Here is a 21,718-nt window from a genome sequence, read left to right as displayed (position 1 = left end):
AGACACTTCGTGAAACTGGAGCACATCATGCGCAATGTGGTGTGCTGACCCATGACTAATCTGTAAACATGCTGCAATGGCATTCAATGTCACTCGGCGGCTTTCCTTCACTATGGCTTCAACTGCTGCAATGTTTTGTGGAGTCACAATTCGTTGTACCTGACCTGGAGTGCCTTATTGGATCTTAAATCCTCCACAACTCTCTTAAATTCTGATCCTAATACAGGATCCTCTATCTCTTCTAAATTGACTCCTGTTTCTTCTGCTATCACATCAGGTAATTCTCCCCTCTCATAGATGCCTTGAATGTACTCTTTCCACCTATCCGTTCTCTCGTCTGCATTTAACAGTTTAATTCCCTTTGCACTTTTAATGTTACCACCCTTGCTTTTAATTTTACCGAAGGTTGTTTTGACTTTCCTATATACTGAATCAGTCCTTCCGACAGTCATTTCTTTTTTCGATTTCTTCACATTTTTCATGCAGCCATTTCGTCTTAGCTTCCCTGCACTTCCTATTTATTTCATTCCTCAGCGACTTGTATTTCTCTTTTCTTAAATTTCCCTGAGCATATTTGCACTTCCTTCTTTCATCGACCAGCTGAAGTATTTCTTTTGTTAGCCATGGTTTCTTCGCAATTACCTTCTTTACAACTTGTGTGATTGCCCTTTTTTGAAATATCCATTCCTTTTCAACAGTATTACCTACAGAGCTGTTCCTCATTGCCGTATCTATAGCCTTGGAGAACTTCATGCATATCTCGTCATTCCTTAGTACTGCTGTATCCCACTTCTTTGCGTATTCAATCTTCCTGAGTAATCTCTTGAACTTCAGCCTGCTCTTCATCAATGTTACAGTGCTATCTGAGTATATATCTGCTCTTGGGTACGCCTTGCAGTCCATAATCTGGTTTCGGAATCTCTGTCTGATCATGATGTAATGTAACTGAAATAATCCTGCATCCCCCGGCCTTTTCCAAGTATATCTCTTGCCATTCATGAAGAGTGTATTCGCTATTACAAGCTGAAATTTATCACTGGACGCACTCAATCTTTCTCATTCCTTTTCCCGAACTCATATTTTCGTGTAATCTTTTCTTCCACTCCTTACTCTACACCTGCATTCCAGTCCCCCATTACTATTAGTTTTCGTCTTCCTTTACATGCTGTATTACCCTTTCACTATCCTCATATACCATCTCTATCTCTTCATCTTCAGCTTGCGATTTTGGCATTTATACCTGAACTATCATTGTCGGTGTTGGTTTGCTGATGTTTCTGATAAGAACAACCCTATTACTGAACTGTTCACAGTAATATTCTCTCTGTCCTACCTTCCTATTCACAACGAATCCTACTGCCTGGCCGGCCGCGGTGGTCTGGCGGTTCTAGGCGCTCAGTCCGGAACCGCGCGACTGCTACGGTCGCAGGTTCGAATCCTGCCTCGGGCATGGATGTGTGTGATGTCCTTAGGTTAGTTAGGTTTAAGTAGTTCTAAGTTCTAGGGGACTGATGACCACAGATGTTAAGTCCCATAGTGCTCAGAGCCATGTGAACCAACCTACTGCCGGTATACCACATTCTGCTGCTGTTGATGTTACCCTATACTCTTTTGACCATAGATCGTTGTCTTCTTTACATTTCACGGCAGCTCTTACCACCTGAAATCGAAACTCATCTGACCAGGTCACAGTTTTCCAGTCAAGTAGGTCAAACGGATATAGTCTCCAGCCCCGAAGAGGCGCTGCAGGCAAAGTCTTGCCGTTGTCAAAAGGTACTCGCATCGGTCGTCTGGTGTCACAGCCCATTAACGCCAAATTTCGCGGCACTGTCCTAATTGACACGTTCGTCGTACGTCCCATACGGATTTCTCCGTTTGTTTCATGTTCTGTTGCTTTTCTCTTACTACTGACAACTCTAACAAGGGAACCTCCCCATCGCACCCCCCTCAGATTCAGTTATAAGTTGGCACAGTGGATAGGCCTTGAAGAAACGAACACACATCAATCGGGAAAACAGGAAGAAGTTGTGTGGAGCTATGCAAAAATAAGCAAAATATACAAAAAGAGTAGTCCATGTGTAACATAGGCAACATCAAGAAAAGCGTTGGTATACTAGCGTCGTGGTCTCGTGGTTATCGTGAGCAACTTCGGAGCGAGAGGTCCTTGGTTCAAGTCTTCCCTCGAGTGAAAAATTTTATTTTCGCAAAGTTATGATCTGTCCGTTCGTTCATTGACGTCACTGTTCACTATAATAAGTTTAGTGTCTGTGTTTTGCGACCGCACCGCAAAACCGTGCGATTAGTAGACGAAAGGACGTGCCTCTCCAATGGGAACCGAAAACATTTTATCACAAGGTCATAGGTCAACCGATTCCTCCACAGAAAAACACGTCTGATATATTGTATACGACACTGGTGACGGAATGTGTGTCACATGACAGGAATTTGTTGTCGACCCACCCAACTTGTACACTTGGCGAATGGGTAAAAAGATTCTTCTACCTTGCCCGATTTAGGTTTTCTTGTGGATGTGATAATCACTCCCAAAACACTGATGAAAACATAATAGTTTGTCACATAAACTGAAAATAAAAAATTAAACTTTTCACTCGAGGGAAGACTTGAACCAAGGACCTCTCGTTCTTCGGCTACTCACACTAACCACGGGACCACAACTCTCCCGTGATTGCGTTATCCTTGATGTTGCTTATCTTGCACATGGCCTACTCAGTTTATATATTTTGCTCATTTTTTCATAGTTCCACACAACTTATTCCTGTTTTCTCGATTGATGTGTGTTCAGTTTTTCAAGGTCTACCCACTGTGCCAACTTATAACTAAATCTGAGGGGGGTGCGATGGGGAGGTTCCCTTGTAAGCAAACGCCGCTGCCCTTGGTCGTTAAGTTGCCCGTAATGAAAGGAAACACCTGAAATATGGTATTTTCGACACACTCTTGACACTGTGGATCTCAGAATATTGTACTTCCTAATGATTTCCGGAAAGGAATGTCCCATGCGTCTAGCTGCAACTACCATTCCGCATTCAAAGTCTGGTAATTCCCGTCGTGCGGCCATAATCAACTCGGAAACCTTTTCACATGAATCACCTGAGTACAAATGACAGCTCCACCAACGCATTGCCCTTTTATACCTCGTGTACGAGGTACTACAGCCATCAGCGTATAAGCATGTCGCAATCGCGTGATTTTTGGCACCTCAGTGCATACGGCCGCTGAATAAAAAAAATACATCTATTGTATCAATTCTTCATATAAAATATTTTAAAGTTCATAAAATACACCAAAAGGATTTCCTGGATTTAGTGCTGGAGACCGTCCAGGTACAGCGACGAAAATTGTCGCACAAAATTTCCCGTTCTGCATGACTGAGAGTGATGGATAGCCCGGTACATCGTCATATACATTGGTGGCCTTTGAAGCTACAATACCTGGAAAGACAATAAATAAGGAATTATCCTTTTTCACGTACATAGTAGTGTAGGAAGAATACCTCAAGCAGCAACAATGGCTTTCACCGGGCTGGGTAGCGAATTGGTCTGAGCTTACCCGACAGATAAGGGAACGACGAACCCTGCTGCTTCACCTCAACGGTAGAGCTGATCAGTAGCAGCGGCTGTCGATTGGAGTCCTGAATTTTTCAGGACGGCCCATGACCAGACGTTGTCAGTGGGTGTAGGTCAGGATGTAGGCCAGAACGTAGACGAGGTTCAACGGAAGACAGGACCACAGCCATACACTTATTAATAAAAAAATTTTAAAAGTAGAAACTTTTAATCTCTAGCCCGAAATTTCGTAACACAATTGGAGTTCGATAACTAGTTTGGGTGCTGTCTGCAACCACCTTCAGATAGTTCCAAATTCGAAAAGGCGGTTGATAAGCATTTGAAAGCATCATTATCTGGAGTCATGCAACACCATCCATTCGTAAGAACCAAAACAATAACAATAAACAGTTGTGGTACTTACGAATGTATGTTATTGCATGACTACAGCTAAGATCCTTTCCAATGCTTTTTTTCTGCTTTTTCATATTTAGAACTATCCTGAAGATGATTGTAGATAGCAACCGAAACTAGTTATCGAACTTTAATTGTGATAGGAAAATTGAGGTCTAGGCATTAAAAGTTTTTAATTTAAAAATTTTTTATTTAATAATTCACATTAAGGCCGCCATCTCTCCCCCCTGACCAGGTTAGTTTTCACTAATATAAGTCACTTACAAAAGAAATAAACAGGGAGTGCAGAAAACTATGCCGAAAAGATTGCAGGAAAAGCATGACGAAATTGAAAAAGGAATGGTCATCGGAAGGGCTGATTTAGCATATAAAGAAGTCAAAACAACCTTTTTATGAAATTAAAAGCAAAGTCGTCAACATTACGAATGCACTGAAAATTCCACTGTTAAGCATAGGAGAAAAGAGTATTTTGGAGGTCTGTATGAGTGGGAGGACCTGACTGATGACGTAATAGAAGAAGAAATGGGAGTCAGTGTGGACGACATAGAGATCCAGTATTAGAGTCAGAGCGTAACGAACTTCCCGCTCATAATGGTTCAAACGGATCCAAGCACTATGGGACTTAACTTCGAAGTCATCCGTCCCCTAGACTTAGAACTACTTAAACGTAACTAACCTAAGGACATCACGCACATCCATGCCCGAGGCAGGATTCGAATCTGCCACCGTAGCAGCAGCGCGGTTCCGGACTGAAGCGCCTAGAACAGCTGGCCCACAAACTTCCGGATGACTTGCGATTAAATAGGGTAGAAGGGATAAGTAACATTCCTTCGGAAAGTCTGGAATCTTTTGGAGCAGTGGCAACCAGTCAACTACTCAAATTCGTTTGTAGAACCTACTCGTGCGAGACTGGTGATGTACCATCAGACGTTCGGAAAAACGTCATTCACACAACTCAGAAGATAGCAAGGGGCACGTAACTGTGAGGACTGTCGAACAATAAGTATAACACCGCATCCAGCCAAGTTCCTGAGAAGAATATTACACGAAAGAATGGAAAAGAAGTCGAGCCTCTATTACATGAAGATTAATTTGGCCTTAGGAAAGGTAAAGTCACGGAAAACCAGTTTGGTGATGGAAGCAAGACTTACGAAAACGGAAGATACATCCATAGGATCTGTCGGTCTAAAGAGAACGTTCAACAATTTAATATGATGCATGATGTTCAAAATTCTCAGAACGATATACTTAAGGTATAGGGAAAGATGCATAGCACACTATACGTACAAGAACCAAAAGGAGATCATAAGAATGGAAGACCAAGAACGAAGTGGTGGGATTAAAAAGAGTGTTCGGAGAGGCAGTGACCGAAATGAAGTAGGACTAAAATTCAGGGTGAAAGGATATTAATTATAGGATTTGCTGATGACTTTGCTATCCTCAGTGAAAGTAAAGAAGAATTACAAGACCTTTTGATTGGAATTAAGAGACTAATGAGCGCATGCTATGGATTGGGTGTTGAGCGACGCCGGGTAACCATGGAGATAAAAAAAAAAGTGTCACTACGTCACAAACTTGAAGCTGATGTCCGCCATCATAACTAGCCCAATACATTAGGTTCACCGCATTCATACCTCCATGGTTCTCCGCTGTAATACTTTCCCGTGACGTCGCTCTGATGTGCCCGTGCCCACTTTCGACCATTTGGCTGCTTTGATTGTCTGGATACGTAGTTGTTTCATCATAGATGCCAGCTTGCGCTGTTTACTGGTGCGATCCGATCGTAATATGAAGTTTAAAGGAATCACATTTTATCCGTAAGTGGAGCAATTCAAGCAATATTTTCTTTCGAATACATGAATTATTGTTGCACTGTTTACTTTCATTGTAACGGTTTTATTTCTATTATTTGACTTTAGATTTGCCTTACTTTACTCATTGTCCGTTCTTAGTCTCCTTTCCTGTGTTTCTCATTGCCTTCCAAGCTGCAAACTCTCCGACGGCCGAGTCACACTGTATCAGCGGTCTCGTCCCAGTACAACACACGGCTACGTAACTGCGCTGATTGTTGGGTGAGCATCTGATGTCCTAAATTCCTCTCGCTGATAATTATTATTCATCGTTCACCTTTCCTCCTCCTTTAATGTGTGTGTGTGTGTGTGTGTGTGTGTGTGTGTGTTTGTGTGACTGTATGAATGTGTATGTGTGCTCTGTTTCCTTTCTGAAGAAGGCTTTGGCTGAAAATTTATGTAACACTCTTTTCGTCGTGCCTGCCTTCTACTCGGTGTGTGAGTAGCAGTCTATCCGTTTCACAATATAGTTAGTCCTTCATGAAGTTTCTTGTACTCGTAAATAATCAACTGCACTTCAACAGAAACAATGCTGTACATAATTACAATACCAGAAGATAGAAATGACGTTCATTGCGCCACACTAAGGTTGTCTGCACCACAAACAGGGGTTCACGATGGTGCAACAAGAAGTTTTGACCACTAACCCACTGGTACAAAATGCCTAACACACAGGAAAGTAAAATTTGAAACTAAACAGAAAACGTTTCTCTTTGTAAGTCTTCCTATTTCTCAGAAGATTATTTGTTATTGTAGTGTTAAACTGTGATGGGTAGGAATTAACATCTGTCTGTCTTTAATCATAAAACATAAAAAGTAACAAATCATCAGCAGGGAGGCATATTTACAAAAAATTGGTGTCAGTATATAATGACTTGTTCCATATCATCACGTTTTAACTAAACATTGAAGTAACTAACTGTTGGTGTGTCACAAAGTATGCTTTAGATTTATATACTTTCAAAACCTCAAAATGAAATTCAGAAGTAAAATCAAGCAAATTATCAAAGTAGACGTACATTCCAACAGTGCTATGTTTGCTTATTCCTGAAAAACTGACAGAGTTACTGGCGAGAGACATTCTGGAAAAAGAAGCAAACAAGCTACTGTTGGAAAGGTAAGCCTAATCTTACAAACGTTATCCTGTCCTTGCTAAAAATTTACTCACGTACATGTTAAAGCAAAATGTCGATTTTAAGGGGTCTTAGGCATTTGAGACAATTCCCTTAATCACATTTATAGCATTCCTCAAGGCTGGAAGATGTTTACAAAATTATATCGCTATTTTACCCTGTAAGTTAGTATGATTGGTCACACACTGAATGACGCATCATCGATAAAGTTTCAAAGTGAGAAGATGGGTAAATTACAGTGAGACAGATACACTCAGAAAAAAATAAAACAAGAACTCTGTTCTGCAAGATGGTATAACTCTACGCAGTTCTGCTCCTTTGACGTTACAATAATCATTCACTTTTCTGACATACACAAGATATGATAGCAAGTCTTGCTTCTTCCTCATTGCACACGTTTATGGGCTGACAAAGAACACGTACGTAAATTATTTGCAAACGTGATCACTAAAAATGTTGTGCATACTAGCTGAAAGGGGAAAATGTAACGAACGAGAAGCATTACCGATATCAGTAAGCAAACAAGCACTGTTTTCGGATTTCCAGTTTCATTTACTATCGATACAAATGCATTAAAAGTGGAATTAAATGGATTACGAAAGCATGATTTTCACATCACTTCCTTCTGTTTCTGGTTATCCTAAATATAGCAGCAAAAAACAGGTTACGTTAACGACCCCAAATGTGTCGTTATCACTAGAGCAAATACGCATTCCAGAATAGAAAAGTGAAATTGTCTTCCTGTCACTATGTTATTCATGTAAGCTCTGTAATTTAGTATTTAAAACAATGATTGCGCCCACACGACAAAAATTATGAACAAGAAGCAATTGCAAACAGTAGTCTGCTAAATGGTTTGGGCTACTTAAAATGGCGACAACCCAGCCCACTGTGGCTTCAAAACAACGTACAGCTGGAGTGTCACCTTCTTTTTTCACCTCCGTGTAGGTAATATTCTTCTCACAACAATTCCTGCAAACGTGATGACATTTTGACGTTACGCGCAATATCGACAGTTGCTTCAGCAGATGTCATATTCATTTTGGTATATTTAGCTACTTTGTATTATAACTTGCAATATGCTGTCTTCAGGCAACGACGCATTGAAAATGTACCACAGACACATATCCCCTGTCATTAAATTTCAGTTAATAACGCGTCGAAGATACAAGTTTTCAAGAGACATTGTGATCAACAATACATGAGTCAAATATCACATGAATATGCTGTGTTTTATGGAGTTGTAGGATAGAGGTTCGCAACCTGCTACTTGGTAACTTTTTTTGCATCTTAGCGTCGTTAACACATTATGGAACCTTCTTATGAATGTAATACAAGCACCCCTGTCATTAAATTTCAGTTAATAGCGCATCGAAGATACAAGTTTTCAAGAGACATTGTGATCAACAATACATGAGTCACATATCACATGAATATGCTGTGTTTTATGGAATTGTAGGATAGAGGTTCGCAACCTGCTACTTGGTAACTTTTTTTGCATCTTAGCGTCGTTAACACATTATGGGACCTTCTTATGAATGTAATACAAGCACCCCTGTCATTAAATTTCAGTTAATAGCGCATCGAAGATACAAGTTTTCAAGAGACATTGTGATCAACAATACATGAGTCAAATATCACATGAATATGCTGTGTTTTATGGAGTTGTAGGATAGAGGTTCGCAACCTGCTACTTGGTAACTTTTTTTGCATCTTAGCGTCGTTAACACATTATGGAACCTTCTTATGAATGTAATACAAGCACCCCTGTCATTAAATTTCAGTTAATAGCGCATCGAAGATACAAGTTTTCAAGAGACATTGTGATCAACAATACATGAGTCAAATATCACATGAATATGCCGTGTTTTATGGAGTTGTAGGATAGAGGTTCGCAACCTGCTACTTGGTAACTTTTTTTGCATCTTAGCGTCGTTAACACATTATGGAACCTTCTTATGAATGTAATACAAACACGATCCGCAATATTCGATGTTATTTAACATTTCCGTCTGATTAGAGAACGAAGGATGACACACGTAACTGGCTGTATGCTTTTGAATACGTGATGAGTTCCGCCTGTGTCATTAGGTGGGAACCTAAGAGGATAGCTTAAATTGCTGCAAGTGAAACTAACAGCAATAAAATTCATATTCTTTGTTGTCACACATGTTTCGCGAGTAACATTCATCTCACAAGACTTCCTGTAAACCATTGTCAATTCCACTAGGTATATCTCTGCCGCTAACAACATGGGTGAGTTGATAGCCATGTGAAAGAGACCTGCATAGGATACTAACGAAAGCTATTAGAAGCTCCTACGTCTGTCGATATTGTGTGTGACATCAAAATGACGCCACGTTTACAGAAAGTCTTATGTTGCCCGGCAACATCTGGAGGGAAACCATTATTATCAGCTCAAAGTCAGTTGCGTATTCTGAGGTCCCACACATGATTTTTTATGTTCCTAAATTAATATTTTCAGGCTGTCTTTATTTAAGGCCCAACATAGCGGCGGATCACCTGAAACGAGCTACAACAATCTGAACTTTGGAGGTCGGATTACAATCCTCTTAATCTTATAAAATTCTTTTGAAAAGCTAGTCGCCTCAATTTCAAAATTTTTCAGCGTCCATATGCTTGAGATGGTGCTGTTGCTGGACGACACTATGATGTACATCACTCTACGTTAACATCGTTAAATCGACCATTATGGACTCTATTGAGCACGCGATGTGAAACTTCCAATAAAACGTACACTACTGGCCATTAAAATTGCTACACCACGAAGACGACGTGCTACAGACGTGAAATTTAACCGACAGGAAGAAGATACTGTGATATGCAAATGCTTTTCAGAGCATTCACACAAGGTTGGCGCCGGTGGCGACACCTACAACGTGCTGACATGAGGAAAGTTTCCAACCGACTCCTCATACAAAAACAGCAGTTGACCAGGGTTGCCTGGTGACACGTTGTTGTGATGCCTCGTATAAGGGGGAGAAATGAGTACTATCACGTTTCCTACTTTGATAAACGTCGGATTCTGGCATATCGCGATTGTGGTTTATCGTATCGTGACACTGCTGCTCGCGTTGGTCGAGATCCAATGACTGTTAGCAGAATATGGAATCGGTGGGTTCAGGAGAGTAATACGGAACGCCGTGCTGGATCCCAACGACCTCGTATCTCTAGCAGTCGAGATGACAGGCATCTTATCCGCATGGCTGTAACGGATCGTGCAGCCACGTCTCGATCCCTGAGTCAACAGATGGGGACGTTTGCAAGACGACAACCATCTGCACAAACAGTTCGACAACGTTTACAGCAGCATGGACTATCAGCTCGGAGACCATGGCTGCGGTTACCCTTGACGCTGCATCACAGACAGGAGCGCCAGCGATGGTGTACTCAACGACGAACCTGGGTGCACGAATGGGAAAACGTCATTTTTTCGGATGAATCCAGGTTCTATTTACAGCATCATGATGGTCGCATCTGCGTTTGGCGACATCGCGGTGAACGCACATTGGAAGCGTGTATTCGTCATCTCGTGATGGTATGGGGTGCCATTGGTTACACGTCTCGGTCACCTCTTGATCGCATTGACGGCATTTTGAACAGTGGACGTTACATTTCAGACGTGTTACGACCCATGGCTCTACCCTTCATTCGATCCCTGCGAAACCCTACATTTCAGCAGGATAATGCACGACCGCCTGTTGTGGGTCCTGTACGGGCCTTTCTGGATGCAGCAAACATTCGACTGCTGCCCTGGCCAGCACATTTTCGAGATCTCTCACCAATTGAAAACGTCTGGTCAATGGTGGCCGAGCAACTGGCTCGTCACAATACGCTAGTCACTACTCTTGATGAACTGTGGTGTCGTGTTGAAGCTGCATGGGCAGCTGTACCTGTACACGCCATCCAAGCTCTGTTTGACGCAATGCCCAGACGTATCAAGGCCGTTATTACGGCCAGAGATGGTTGTTTTGGGTACTGATTTCTCAGCATCTATGCTCCCAAATTGCGTGAATATGTAATCATATGTCAGTTCTAGTATAATAAATTTGTCCAATAAATACCCGTTTATCATCTGCATTTCTTCTTGGAGTAGCAATTTTAATGGCCAGTAGTGTGCTATGGCAAAGAATTGATTAGTATTTGGTTAGACATTAGAGCTCGCTTTAAACTAAAATAAAACGTAATTCAGTGTCAGTTTCATCAGTACGCCCGGGGTAGAATGTTGTTCTGCACATAGCTCATTCCATCAGTTGCGTGCTTAACATAATAATCCAGTACGAACTTGGGAGTCTTTACCTTGAGTTCCTGTTGGACGTGTTTGTTGCGCAAGTTGAGGTCCGGCTGGTGTTCCCCCAGCTGGTGCAAGTAGTACTGGCGCCTCTTTGCGTTCCACGTCCAGGCCGAGTCGCCGTACAGGCTCAGCTGTGAACACATTCAAAATCCGGTTTTGTTTATTTAGCCTTACTAGCTTCGACAGGTTATAACACGCCAACGACCCCCTTAAGGTCAATTAAGATAGAATATCATAATATGAAGTAGGGAAGAGTTATCTTGGCAAATACGACATCTTTGCCGATAAGCTAACACCAAGAAGTTTTGATAACAACGACATTATACATCACTGAGAGTTTTTGTTATGAAAAGAGGAGGAAGAAACCTCAGATTTAGTTAATGGACAAATATCAAAGTGATAATTGCCATTAATATCTTGGAAGCTAAGGTGATGTTAGTCAGAGATAACGTTTATGTGGAAGAGAGTTGTAAGCACAACGGAGAAATTCAATGCGCCTACAATACTCTTTCACAGAAGAAGTCGATTGGTGGCCCTCGTCCTGTAAAGACGTGCGAGAACTATTCTTGTCTTAGTTGCTGAGAGTACGGAACGCGACGAGATTGTTTTGCGTGACGTGATTCACGAACTTCGTAAACTGATTTTCTAAGCACAGACAGGAACTGATAGACGCGTTTAACCGTGCATAACGGGTTAATTGAACTTAATTGACGAAACTAGTGAATATTGGACTTGACTTTCAAATAGTTGGAACTGAAAGAAGAGTAGATAGTATATCAAAGGACTACACTCAATTAGTCTCGAGTAGGACACAATTACACGACTTCACGAAGATAATACAATTACGCTGAAGAGTCAAGTTCTCGTAATTGTCAAGAAACTTATTTTTAATAGAACTGACTTTACCAACCAACTGCGTGTGCGTGTGCTGCGAAGGTTATAAAGTATTTAGTGGCCAAGGAATAATAAACTGTTCGTTCCAAGTGAAATATCAAGCGTGGACTACATTATTAAGTGGTTTAATCAATGATAGTTAACTAACGACTGTTCAGGAGGGACAATTTAATCTGAATATCAAAATACCTACTTCATAAATTGAAAAGAGAACTTTTGAACTTTTTTTTTTTTTTAACATTACGGCGTAGGTTCACTCAGACGTGATCAAAGAGTATCTGTGGATCTCGCTTCATACAGGTTCAGCAACTCCATAGCAACGAGCCAACAACGTGCGAGAAGACTCATAACCACAATGTTTCCTCGCAATTGGTGGTGTGTACGATGCGGATGAGATAAGATCTAACAACTACTGCATATCCGGGCAATGAATCATTCAATCTTAAACCAGAAGAAGCACCCATCGTACGAGTTCGCATTTCTGTCTCCCGTTCACCAACGGGGACCTACGTCATGGCGCATCGTGTCTCAACTCCACTGCGAGAGCTGTGGCAGTAGCAGCTCTACGGCGTCGACAATATCAGCACGTGGTTGGAGTGCCGGGGCGCCACAAGGTACAATGGATCATCTGAACCTAGCATAATTTAAAGGCACAACGACATACAGAATGATTCAGACCTCCAACATAGAAAATGTACAGGCGGCAGAAAACTACTTCGTGACAAGATACAAGTGGTCAAAAATGTTCACTATCATGATTTGGCTGGAGACCGAATATCTACACTGCAGTAATCAACATAGATTCCGTAAACAACGTTCGTGTGAAAGTCAACTCCTGTTCGACCACGAGACCTAGCAAACAGCAGATACTGACGCTTGGGTTGATGCCGTGGTCTTTGAATTCCGGAAGGCGATCGATGCACTTCCTCATAGTAGCCTTATGAACAATACACCAGCATGCGGACTATTAGACTAGCTTCCTGTTTGGATTGAAGAATTCCTAGCAAACTGTAAGTAGGCTGTTTAGGTTTTTATGTTGGTAACGCCACGTAGCGCTCTGTATGAAAATCACTAACTGTGCTGTGTGCAGTCTGTGGCTGGTTGGACTCATTGTTCAAATATTCGCTTGTGTAGTGTTGGGCAATGGGATGTGAACAGCGCGTAGCGAATTGGATGTCACAAAATTATATATATATATATATATAAAATGACTTTTGAACGCTTTTAAGGTAAATACATTGTTTGTTCTCTACCAAAACCTTTCATTTGCTAACTATGCCTATCTGCAGTTAGTACCTTCAGTAGTTAGAATCTTTTATTTAGCTGGGAGTATTGGCGCTCGTTGTATTGCAGTAGTTCGACTAACGAAGATTTTTGTGAGGTAAGTGATTCATGAAAGGTATAGGTTATTGTTAGTCAGGGTCATCCTTTTGTAGGGATGACTGAAAGTCAGATTTCGTTGCGCTAAAAATATTGTGTGTCAGTTTAGTGATGACCAGAATAAGTAAAGAGAGAAATGTCTGAGTACGTTCAGTTTTGCTCAGCTGTTTGAAAATCAAATAACGTAGGAGGTTTTCCAGCACTGTCGTTCTATTTTTCTAAGGGGACGTTTCAAAACATGACACAGCATATCATTATTAAAGGAGAAAGATCTTAAAGTAACTTCAGGCATACATCTAGAGACTGATGTAGCACCATTACTGATCACAATATATGTAGATGACTTAGTTAATAACATCGAAAGATCTTTGACCGTGTTTGAAAAAGAAAGAAGAAAGATTAAAGTTTAACGTCCTATCGACAGCGCGAACGTTAGAGATGTAGCAGAAGCCCGGATTATGAAAGGAGCAGGAAGGAAATTGGCCGTGATCTGCTCAAAGGAATTGTCCCAGCATTTGCCGGGTGCGATTTGGAGAAATCACGAAAAACCTAAATCTGGATTGCCGAAAAGTGATTTGAATCGTTGTTCTTCCCATTGTGAGTTCAGTGTGCCAACCACTGCGCCGCATCGCTCAGTGGGGCCGTTCGCGAATGTGCTGCAGTACAGGATGCTTATAATTAAACTTTCAAACCGCTGTTGAAATAACACCACTGGTCAAAATGACGTCATATTGCATCGGAAAATTATCAGAGAATGGGGAAAACGTATGGGAGAAGAAAAGTAAATAGTTACAAAATGTACCAATAGATGGAGCTGTAAGCATCATAATTTAATAGTGGTCGACTACAAATGACAAATGAATCATACAACCATGCCCTAAGTGTACGTTTGACGTTAAACAGACTACTACTGAGTGTTCATCGGTATACAGGTGTGATACTGTTAGTTACGTATGCCCATCCACCACGGCAAAGTCATATCACATCGGATGGGAAAAATCTGTTTTTAATTGTCGCGAGGCCCAAAACCGCATAAAAAGCATCAATCAAAATCAAATCGGATTATTAATTTCCGTGAGACTGGCGCAAAACATGTTCAATATGCTGTACACCGTTTTTCGTAACAAGTTGAAATCGAGAAACTGCATGTTCCACAACTGATCGAAGTGTTTCCGGGGTCACGTTCAGTACAGCTAAGTTTGCAATCGGAACACTAAACACAACTCTTTCAGACAGCCCCACAGCCAGAAGTGACACGGATTAAGATAAGCGATCGGGACTGCCAGGCTGTAGGGAAATGGCGGCTGATAATTCTAGCATTTCCGAAATGGAGCTTCAGCAGCTGTGTAACAGGATTTTCAGTGTGCGGAGGTGCGCCGTCTTGCATAAAAGTGATCCCACCCACACATCCACACTGTTGGAGGGCTGGAATGACGCGGTTGCGCAAAAGACACTCATAGCGCTTGCCAGTGACGGTACACGCCCTAGGAAAAATGATGCCGTAAACCCGCACCACACGTGACCTTTTCAGGATGTAGTGGTACTGGTTGATTTGGTTGTGGATTTTCCGTTGCCCATATTCGACAATTCTGTGTATTGGCATATCCCGTCAGATGGAAGTGGGCTTCGTCTGTCCACAAAATCTTCCACAGCCAACAATTGTCCACTTCCATGCGAGCAAGAAATTCTAAAGCAAGGGTCTCCCTTGCTGGCAAGTCAACAGGAAGCCTCGTGCGCTTGGGTAATTTTGAATGGATAGCAAAGAAGGGTGTTTCGTAGGATTTTACGTACCGTGCTCACGGTATGTCCAATGTTCGGGTAATTTTCCGTGCACTACACGTTTGCACACCACCACTCGTCTCCTCCTGCATTGCTTTGGCCACTGTTTCCACTAGCGTGGAATCAATTCGTTTGCTCCCTCTACCAGGCTGCACACCGAAAGAACCTGTCTTTTCGAATTTCCGAATCATCTTCTCCAGACCCACGGCTGTCATCGGACCAACGCCTTCTTTCAAACCCTTCAGAATCCCGAACTTCTGCAGAGCGACGTGTGCACAGTCATCGTTCTTGTAATACAGCTTTACAAGCAGAACACGATCACGCATTGAGACAGACATGCCGAACGCAAAAGGAGGAAAAGCCGTGTGCCCGTTTTCTTTTCTTTTTTTTTCGTTTATAGTAATTTAATTCCCCTGCCCCATAAATGGAGATGAGGAAGTAAAATATACGGGGATACTGGAGGACATTTAAAAAGTCGACATAGTGTTAAAAGAACACAGCTGGTAATTAGTTGCGTAATTAAAGTCACTGGAGTCAAATATAAGTTAAAAGACGGCCACAGTATAAAAATCACACAGAGTAAGACTCTTAAAAACTAAAACCACTGTAAACAACGGAAAACTCAGAAAGAATAAATACTGCTAGTAGGGAGCTGCTGAAGGACTGGAGGTCGGAGAGGAGGAAAAATAGGTAATGGGGGGGGGGTGGAAGAGGAAAATGGGGGAACAGGGGGAGCACCAAGAGGAAGCAGACGGGCATAGGGGGAGATGAAGAGGGAAGACAAAGCAGGAGGGAGTGCAGAGGCACCGAAGGGAGCACAGGAGAGGAAGGGGGCGTAGGAGGGGAAAGCTGCTCAGGAAGAGGGGGAGGAGAGGGAACCCTGAGGAGGAGGCAGGAGGAAGGTAGGATTAGAGTTGGTAGGAAGGGTAGACGTCAGGGTGAAGCTCATCATCTGGGAGGGGCAGGTGCAGGAAGTCGCGTTTGGAAAAGAGGTGGAGGCTGTGGAGATGGAGAGAGGGTGGGACACAGTGGTAAAGGCGTGGTAATGGGCTGGGGGTGGAGAGGAAGGGAGACACTAGGGGGTGAGGGGGATCGAGGCGGCGGACAATATACAGGGTGCAGATGTGTTCAAGGAAAAGGAGAAGGTGTGAGAAGGGGATGAGGTCATAGAGGATGTGCATGGGGGACAGAAGGTGGAAGGCGAGGCAGAGCGCATGGCGTTCGAGGATTTGGAGGGCATTATAGAACCTGGGTGTACTTGGGGTGATTAAACCAGCTTCAATGGGTCGTGCGCATGACTGGTGCTTTCATTTGCGTATTCTGACAGAAACAGCGCAATCTATTGATCAATTTTCACACTATTTTTTTTTCGTGGGCCATACGTTTCCCCCCTTCTCCGATGATATTCCGTTGCAATCTGACGTCATTCCGACCAGTGGTGTTATTTCTACAGCGTTTTGAAAGTTTAACTTTAAGTATAATTACTATTCATATAACTCGTCTCATCAAAAGTATCAGGACACCACTATGTAACACTTAATTGACCACAGGATTTCACGAGGGGCGATTCTGCCAGTACAGAAAGAGGTGGTGAGTGCTGTAATGTCAGTAGAAAAGCAGTAATAGGAGAATGGTTCAGTCAAGAGAGCTCAGTGACTTGATACTCATTGGATGTTACCTAAAAAATAAACCAATCAGGGACCTTTCAACCCTTTTAAAATTGCCGAAGTCGACTGCTGTTGAACGATTGTAAAGTGGAAACGCAAAGCAACAGCCACAACTAAACCAAGACAAGGCAGACCTCATCTGCTGACGGTAGGAACCGTCGGGCATTGTGGAGGGTGTCTGTACAAAACCGTATGAAATCAACGGTAGGAGTTAATTGTGATTTCCAAAGTGTTATCAGCAGTCTAGCTACCACCAGGAGTAGGGGAGATGAACACTAATGGGGCTGTTAGATTCCTCTTATTTCGGGCTCCAAATTATGATTGTATTGGGACGCTGCAGTTAACATGAATAACTCGATCTCTTAAATAGCAACATAAACCGCTACTGTGGTGAGTAGGAAAGTAGTTACCACAGTTGGAACTCTGCTAGACTGGCAGCGTCATAAGGTACTGAAACTAAGCCAGTGAGGTGAGTAGCCATGAGTAAGCCGTGCCAGCGGATACAAGTCGGCGTTTTTCGGAATACCTGTACTGAAGATAAAAAACACGAACAGTGTCGCAATTCATTGGAGAGTCAGAATTTTTCAAGAAATGAACTTTCTGGCTTGCGGATAGCATCACGAAGTTATAATATTGTGAATCACGGAGTGTGAAAAGTAGGTGTCGTGGAATGTGATAAGTTCGCATCGCGAAGTAATAAAGTTTCATTCAAGAATCAAGAAGTTTCTGAGAGAGGAATATCATCACGAGGACAAGGAGGAAGATGAACCAAGAGAGCAGTAGCAGTTATGGCGACGTCAGCCACATATCCAGAGCATAATTATTGCACAAACAGCTCTGTTCATGACCATGGAATAAGAACTAAAGTAAACTTATATTTACCAAGAAATAATAAAAATGAAACTGCACTTTTCACGAAGAAATAAAACTGTACAGTAAATTGTCTAAGGAGAATAAAGAATTACTGAAACAAACTTAGTAAAAAGCCTCTTAAAAGGTGCCTATTAAGCAACAGATTCTATGTACTGAAGGATTATGTGGAGAACACAGAGTAGGGGTTTGGAGGAAAATGTAAAACATATAAATAATAACAATAACAGTAGTAAAGCATCAGTCATTTCACGGAACACTTTCACACCACGGTTTCTCCTTTTTTTTTTCTTTTCCTTTTCTGGAAAACCTTGTTCCAAATGTATGCAGTATATATCGCTAGTAACTTATCCTCTTTCTGAGCTTAACTTCTCACTCAGTATACAGTGATGCTGACACAGTTTTTCATGCTAGAAAATTGGGAATTGCAGTACCCAAAATCTTAACCAGACATCGTCGCTGTGGTACTGACATCACTGTGAAACAATGTGTGGCAATGTGTAGTATGTGCAGTGACTGGGAATGAAAAATGAGTTAAGTGTATAACACTAGACTTTTAAATTATCAAATAACTTCTTTGTACGACAGCATTGTACACGATGCATAAGTCAAATGAGGTATCACCGTTAAACATACAGGCATTGCATTTCGTACATTGGTGGCTCCAGTCTTTATCCAGCAATCCAGATTTAGTTTTTCCATGGTTTTCTTAAATTACTTCAGGCAAACGTTAGGATGGTTTCCCCTATACGGAAACGGCCGACTACCTGTTCCATCCTTATCACACTAGACATGTAAGTATGTAAGAATTATATTTTTGTTGCTCTTAATTTGTAATATAATTACATGCTCAATATACTAGTAAAAGTGATTCGCGGCTGAGTAGAACTACAAATATTTGTGGTAGTAGTAGCAGTGGGAACAATTTCCGTGCGCATGTGGCATATCAAAAGCAGTTCAAGTCACTGAGGCAGCAGCATATGCAGAGTTCGGAGTTCAGAGCACATGCAGGGCGCTAAAACGTACAGAACGTATGTCGAAGATATGTTGTTCATAAGAGGAGATTAAAATAATAATTAAATACTGTGGCGTAAGCTTCCACTTAGGAAATCTAAGAGGCAAGGGGTATACTCGTACACCATGAATCATTTGGAGGAAAATGAGGAGCAGGAGCTTTCACAAGAAACTAGAACAGAAAACGTTACTGAAGCAAGTACTCAGGAAGTGAATAATGGGAAGGACATAAAAGAAAATGAAAATATAAATAGCAGTACGCAGGAAATGTTTCAAGCTCTTATGGGAAAAATTGACGAAATAGAATCATCTACCAGGGAAGCAAACAGTAAAATAGAAGAATCTTATAGGGAAATTTGATGATATAAGAAAGTATATCAAGGCTCATTTTCTCAGAACACGAAAAGCAAATTTAACAAAATAGAGGCAGCTCTCACTGAAAAAATAGAAGTATACCAACAATAAAAAGCAACAAGACTGAAGAGGTTATTTAAAAAACTAACAAGAAATTTAGAGAAATAAGTGAAAATATTGATTGATTCAGGGAGAAAAAAATAGGCACAAATGTACTGTCCAGTGAAATAAGTGAAGATATTGTCTTGGTATCTTCATTAAATAAAGATAACGAAGAAAATAAGAGAGCTAGATATTTTTCAAATCTGAGTTTAGTGAGGAGAAAGAAACATAGAAAGACAGTATCTGAATTAAACAATAAGGTAAACGTCGTTAATTCTTCATTATCTGTTGAGATAGATTCAGTTAAAACTTCTCTTGATAACAACTTAAAAGAAGTATTTCAGAAAGTAGATGGTATTTGACGTAAACTTAATAATTTTAATCACAGAGGCACTGATTTTATTGCTGAAAAATAGAGAAGAAATTAAATTCAAAATTAAAAAGTATGGTTACAGCACACATTAATATTGAAAATGTTGTCAATAAGAACCATTATTTGAAAGCATGTACTTTCCACAAGTTTGCTTTAATATACAACAGAGATATGGTTGTAACTGAGGACATTCAGATTTTGATGGAAGTAGACAGATGGTAGAGTAATGCTGAATGAGAAAACTAGAGGGGAGTTCGTGCAAAGTCTGAACATGAACTGAAAATAGTAATGAAACAGGTGATGAGGGAGGACTTTGGAACTGTAAGGGAAGCCCTTTTTTGAAGAATCAGAGACTGGAAGTAAAGAGGATTATCAGCCAACAGTGAACATTGAAAGTAATGGTATTGAGACAGTAATGTTCATTGACACAGGTAGTGAATTTTACGCTGTTGCAGAAGGAATTTACAGGTAAATAACAAACAAAGGATAAATACCAGAATAACAAGTAAAGGGAGTTAAGGTCATAGCTGCTGTTGCAGGAAAGAGTAAAATAATAAGGAAACAAGTGTTAAGAGAAGAGAAAATTCAGAGAACCATATTGAAGTTCAGACCCATGGTGGTCTTTGTCTTTGTCTTGCTGTGATCATAGGAATAAGTGTGTTGTTGAAGTATGTGGCTATTATAGTTTCTGAAAGGGGTGCTATGATCATGATGGTAAATGGGACTAAGAATTGGATAACATTTGTTAACAAGGTCAATCGTCACGAAGAAGCGTGAGGCAGATGCTACTTAAAGGTGACTAATGAGTGTTTGCGATTGAACACTTTTAACATTAAAATTACTTCACAAAAGCAAAAGAATGGCGAGAACAACGTTGAAACAGAAGTGGCAGCCGCTAAAATAAGGGCTGAAATAAACGAGATTACAGTAATTAACCAAACTGGAAAAAGGATCGTAACATATGTTCCTTCTGAAATATGGAAAGGAGTTTTTGTACAAAGCAGATTTAATGAAAGGTGACAGTTTTGAATTCGAGGTCAAATACAGCAGCTACATCTTATCCAGTACCTTTAACAAAAAAGACACCGTAAGAAGGGAAATTAAGAGAATATTTGACTCACTTGACTAATTTTAAAATATCAGTGAGCCAGTTCTGCCATCCACTGGTATAGGTAGCTAAAAAGGCTGGATCAGCAAGGGCAACATTAGGTGCTAAAAATATAAATAGATAACATAACCTCAGAATGGCAGGCACAGACCTCTTGGAGAGTTACTACAGATATTTTAAGTGTCTAGCGTACTACGCAAACTTGACGTTAACATGGGTTACTGGCAAGTTTCATTATTGGAAAACTATAGGCCATACACAGCTTTTGTTTATGGAGGCAGGTGATACCAATTCAGAGTACTGCCTTTTGAAATAAATATCTCAGTGCCTCTATTCATACAAACGCAGGATTCTATATTAGGGAAAATCTACTGGCTAAGATTACAGTTTGAGTTGATCACATTTTAATTGCTGCCAGTGACTGGAGGAAGCATAATAGAATTCTGGCCAAAGAATAGTTACTGTCATGTCTTTCCTAAAGAGTAATATTACTGTCAGGTATTACTGTCAGTCTAAGCAAGTCCAAATTCTGAAAAAGCGACATACAGTTCCTAGGATGTACAACTTCAGAAAGACACATCACTCCAAGTAGAGGGGAGTAGGAGGTAATAACAGAATATCCAGAACTAATGAACAGGAAGCAAGTAAAGTCATTTCTCAGTTCATGTTATTTTTTATAGAAAACTCTAATTGTACAAGTTTTGCTGCTACGGTCACACATTCGAATCCTGCCTCGACCATGGATGTGTTTGCAGACTTAGGTTAGTTAAGTTTAAGTAGTTCTATGTCTAGGGGAGTGATGACCTCATATGTTAAGTCGCATAGTGCTTAGAGTCATTTCTATTTTTTTTCAGCTGCTTTACTTAACGAAAGAGAATGTTGCATGGGTTTGGATTAAATAG

General features: G+C 41.0%; 1 protein-coding gene across 10 annotated transcripts in view; it reads right to left on the bottom strand.

Moving 5' to 3' along the window:
• Positions 1 to 21,718, bottom strand: part of LOC124716572 — a 214,865-nt gene that overhangs the window by 87,876 nt on the left and 105,271 nt on the right. For all 10 annotated transcript variants that reach the window (XM_047243201.1, XM_047243192.1, XM_047243194.1 and 7 more), the window contains exon 5: positions 11,281 to 11,406. In XM_047243201.1, the coding sequence (XP_047099157.1) occupies positions 11,281 to 11,406 (126 nt within the window). The remainder of the gene's footprint in view (positions 1 to 11,280; positions 11,407 to 21,718) is intronic.

This window comes from Schistocerca piceifrons, chromosome 1 (genome assembly GCF_021461385.2).
Source record: "Schistocerca piceifrons isolate TAMUIC-IGC-003096 chromosome 1, iqSchPice1.1, whole genome shotgun sequence".
NCBI lineage: Eukaryota > Metazoa > Arthropoda > Insecta > Orthoptera > Acrididae > Schistocerca > Schistocerca piceifrons.
This window is presented reverse-complemented; position numbering and strand designations above follow the sequence as displayed.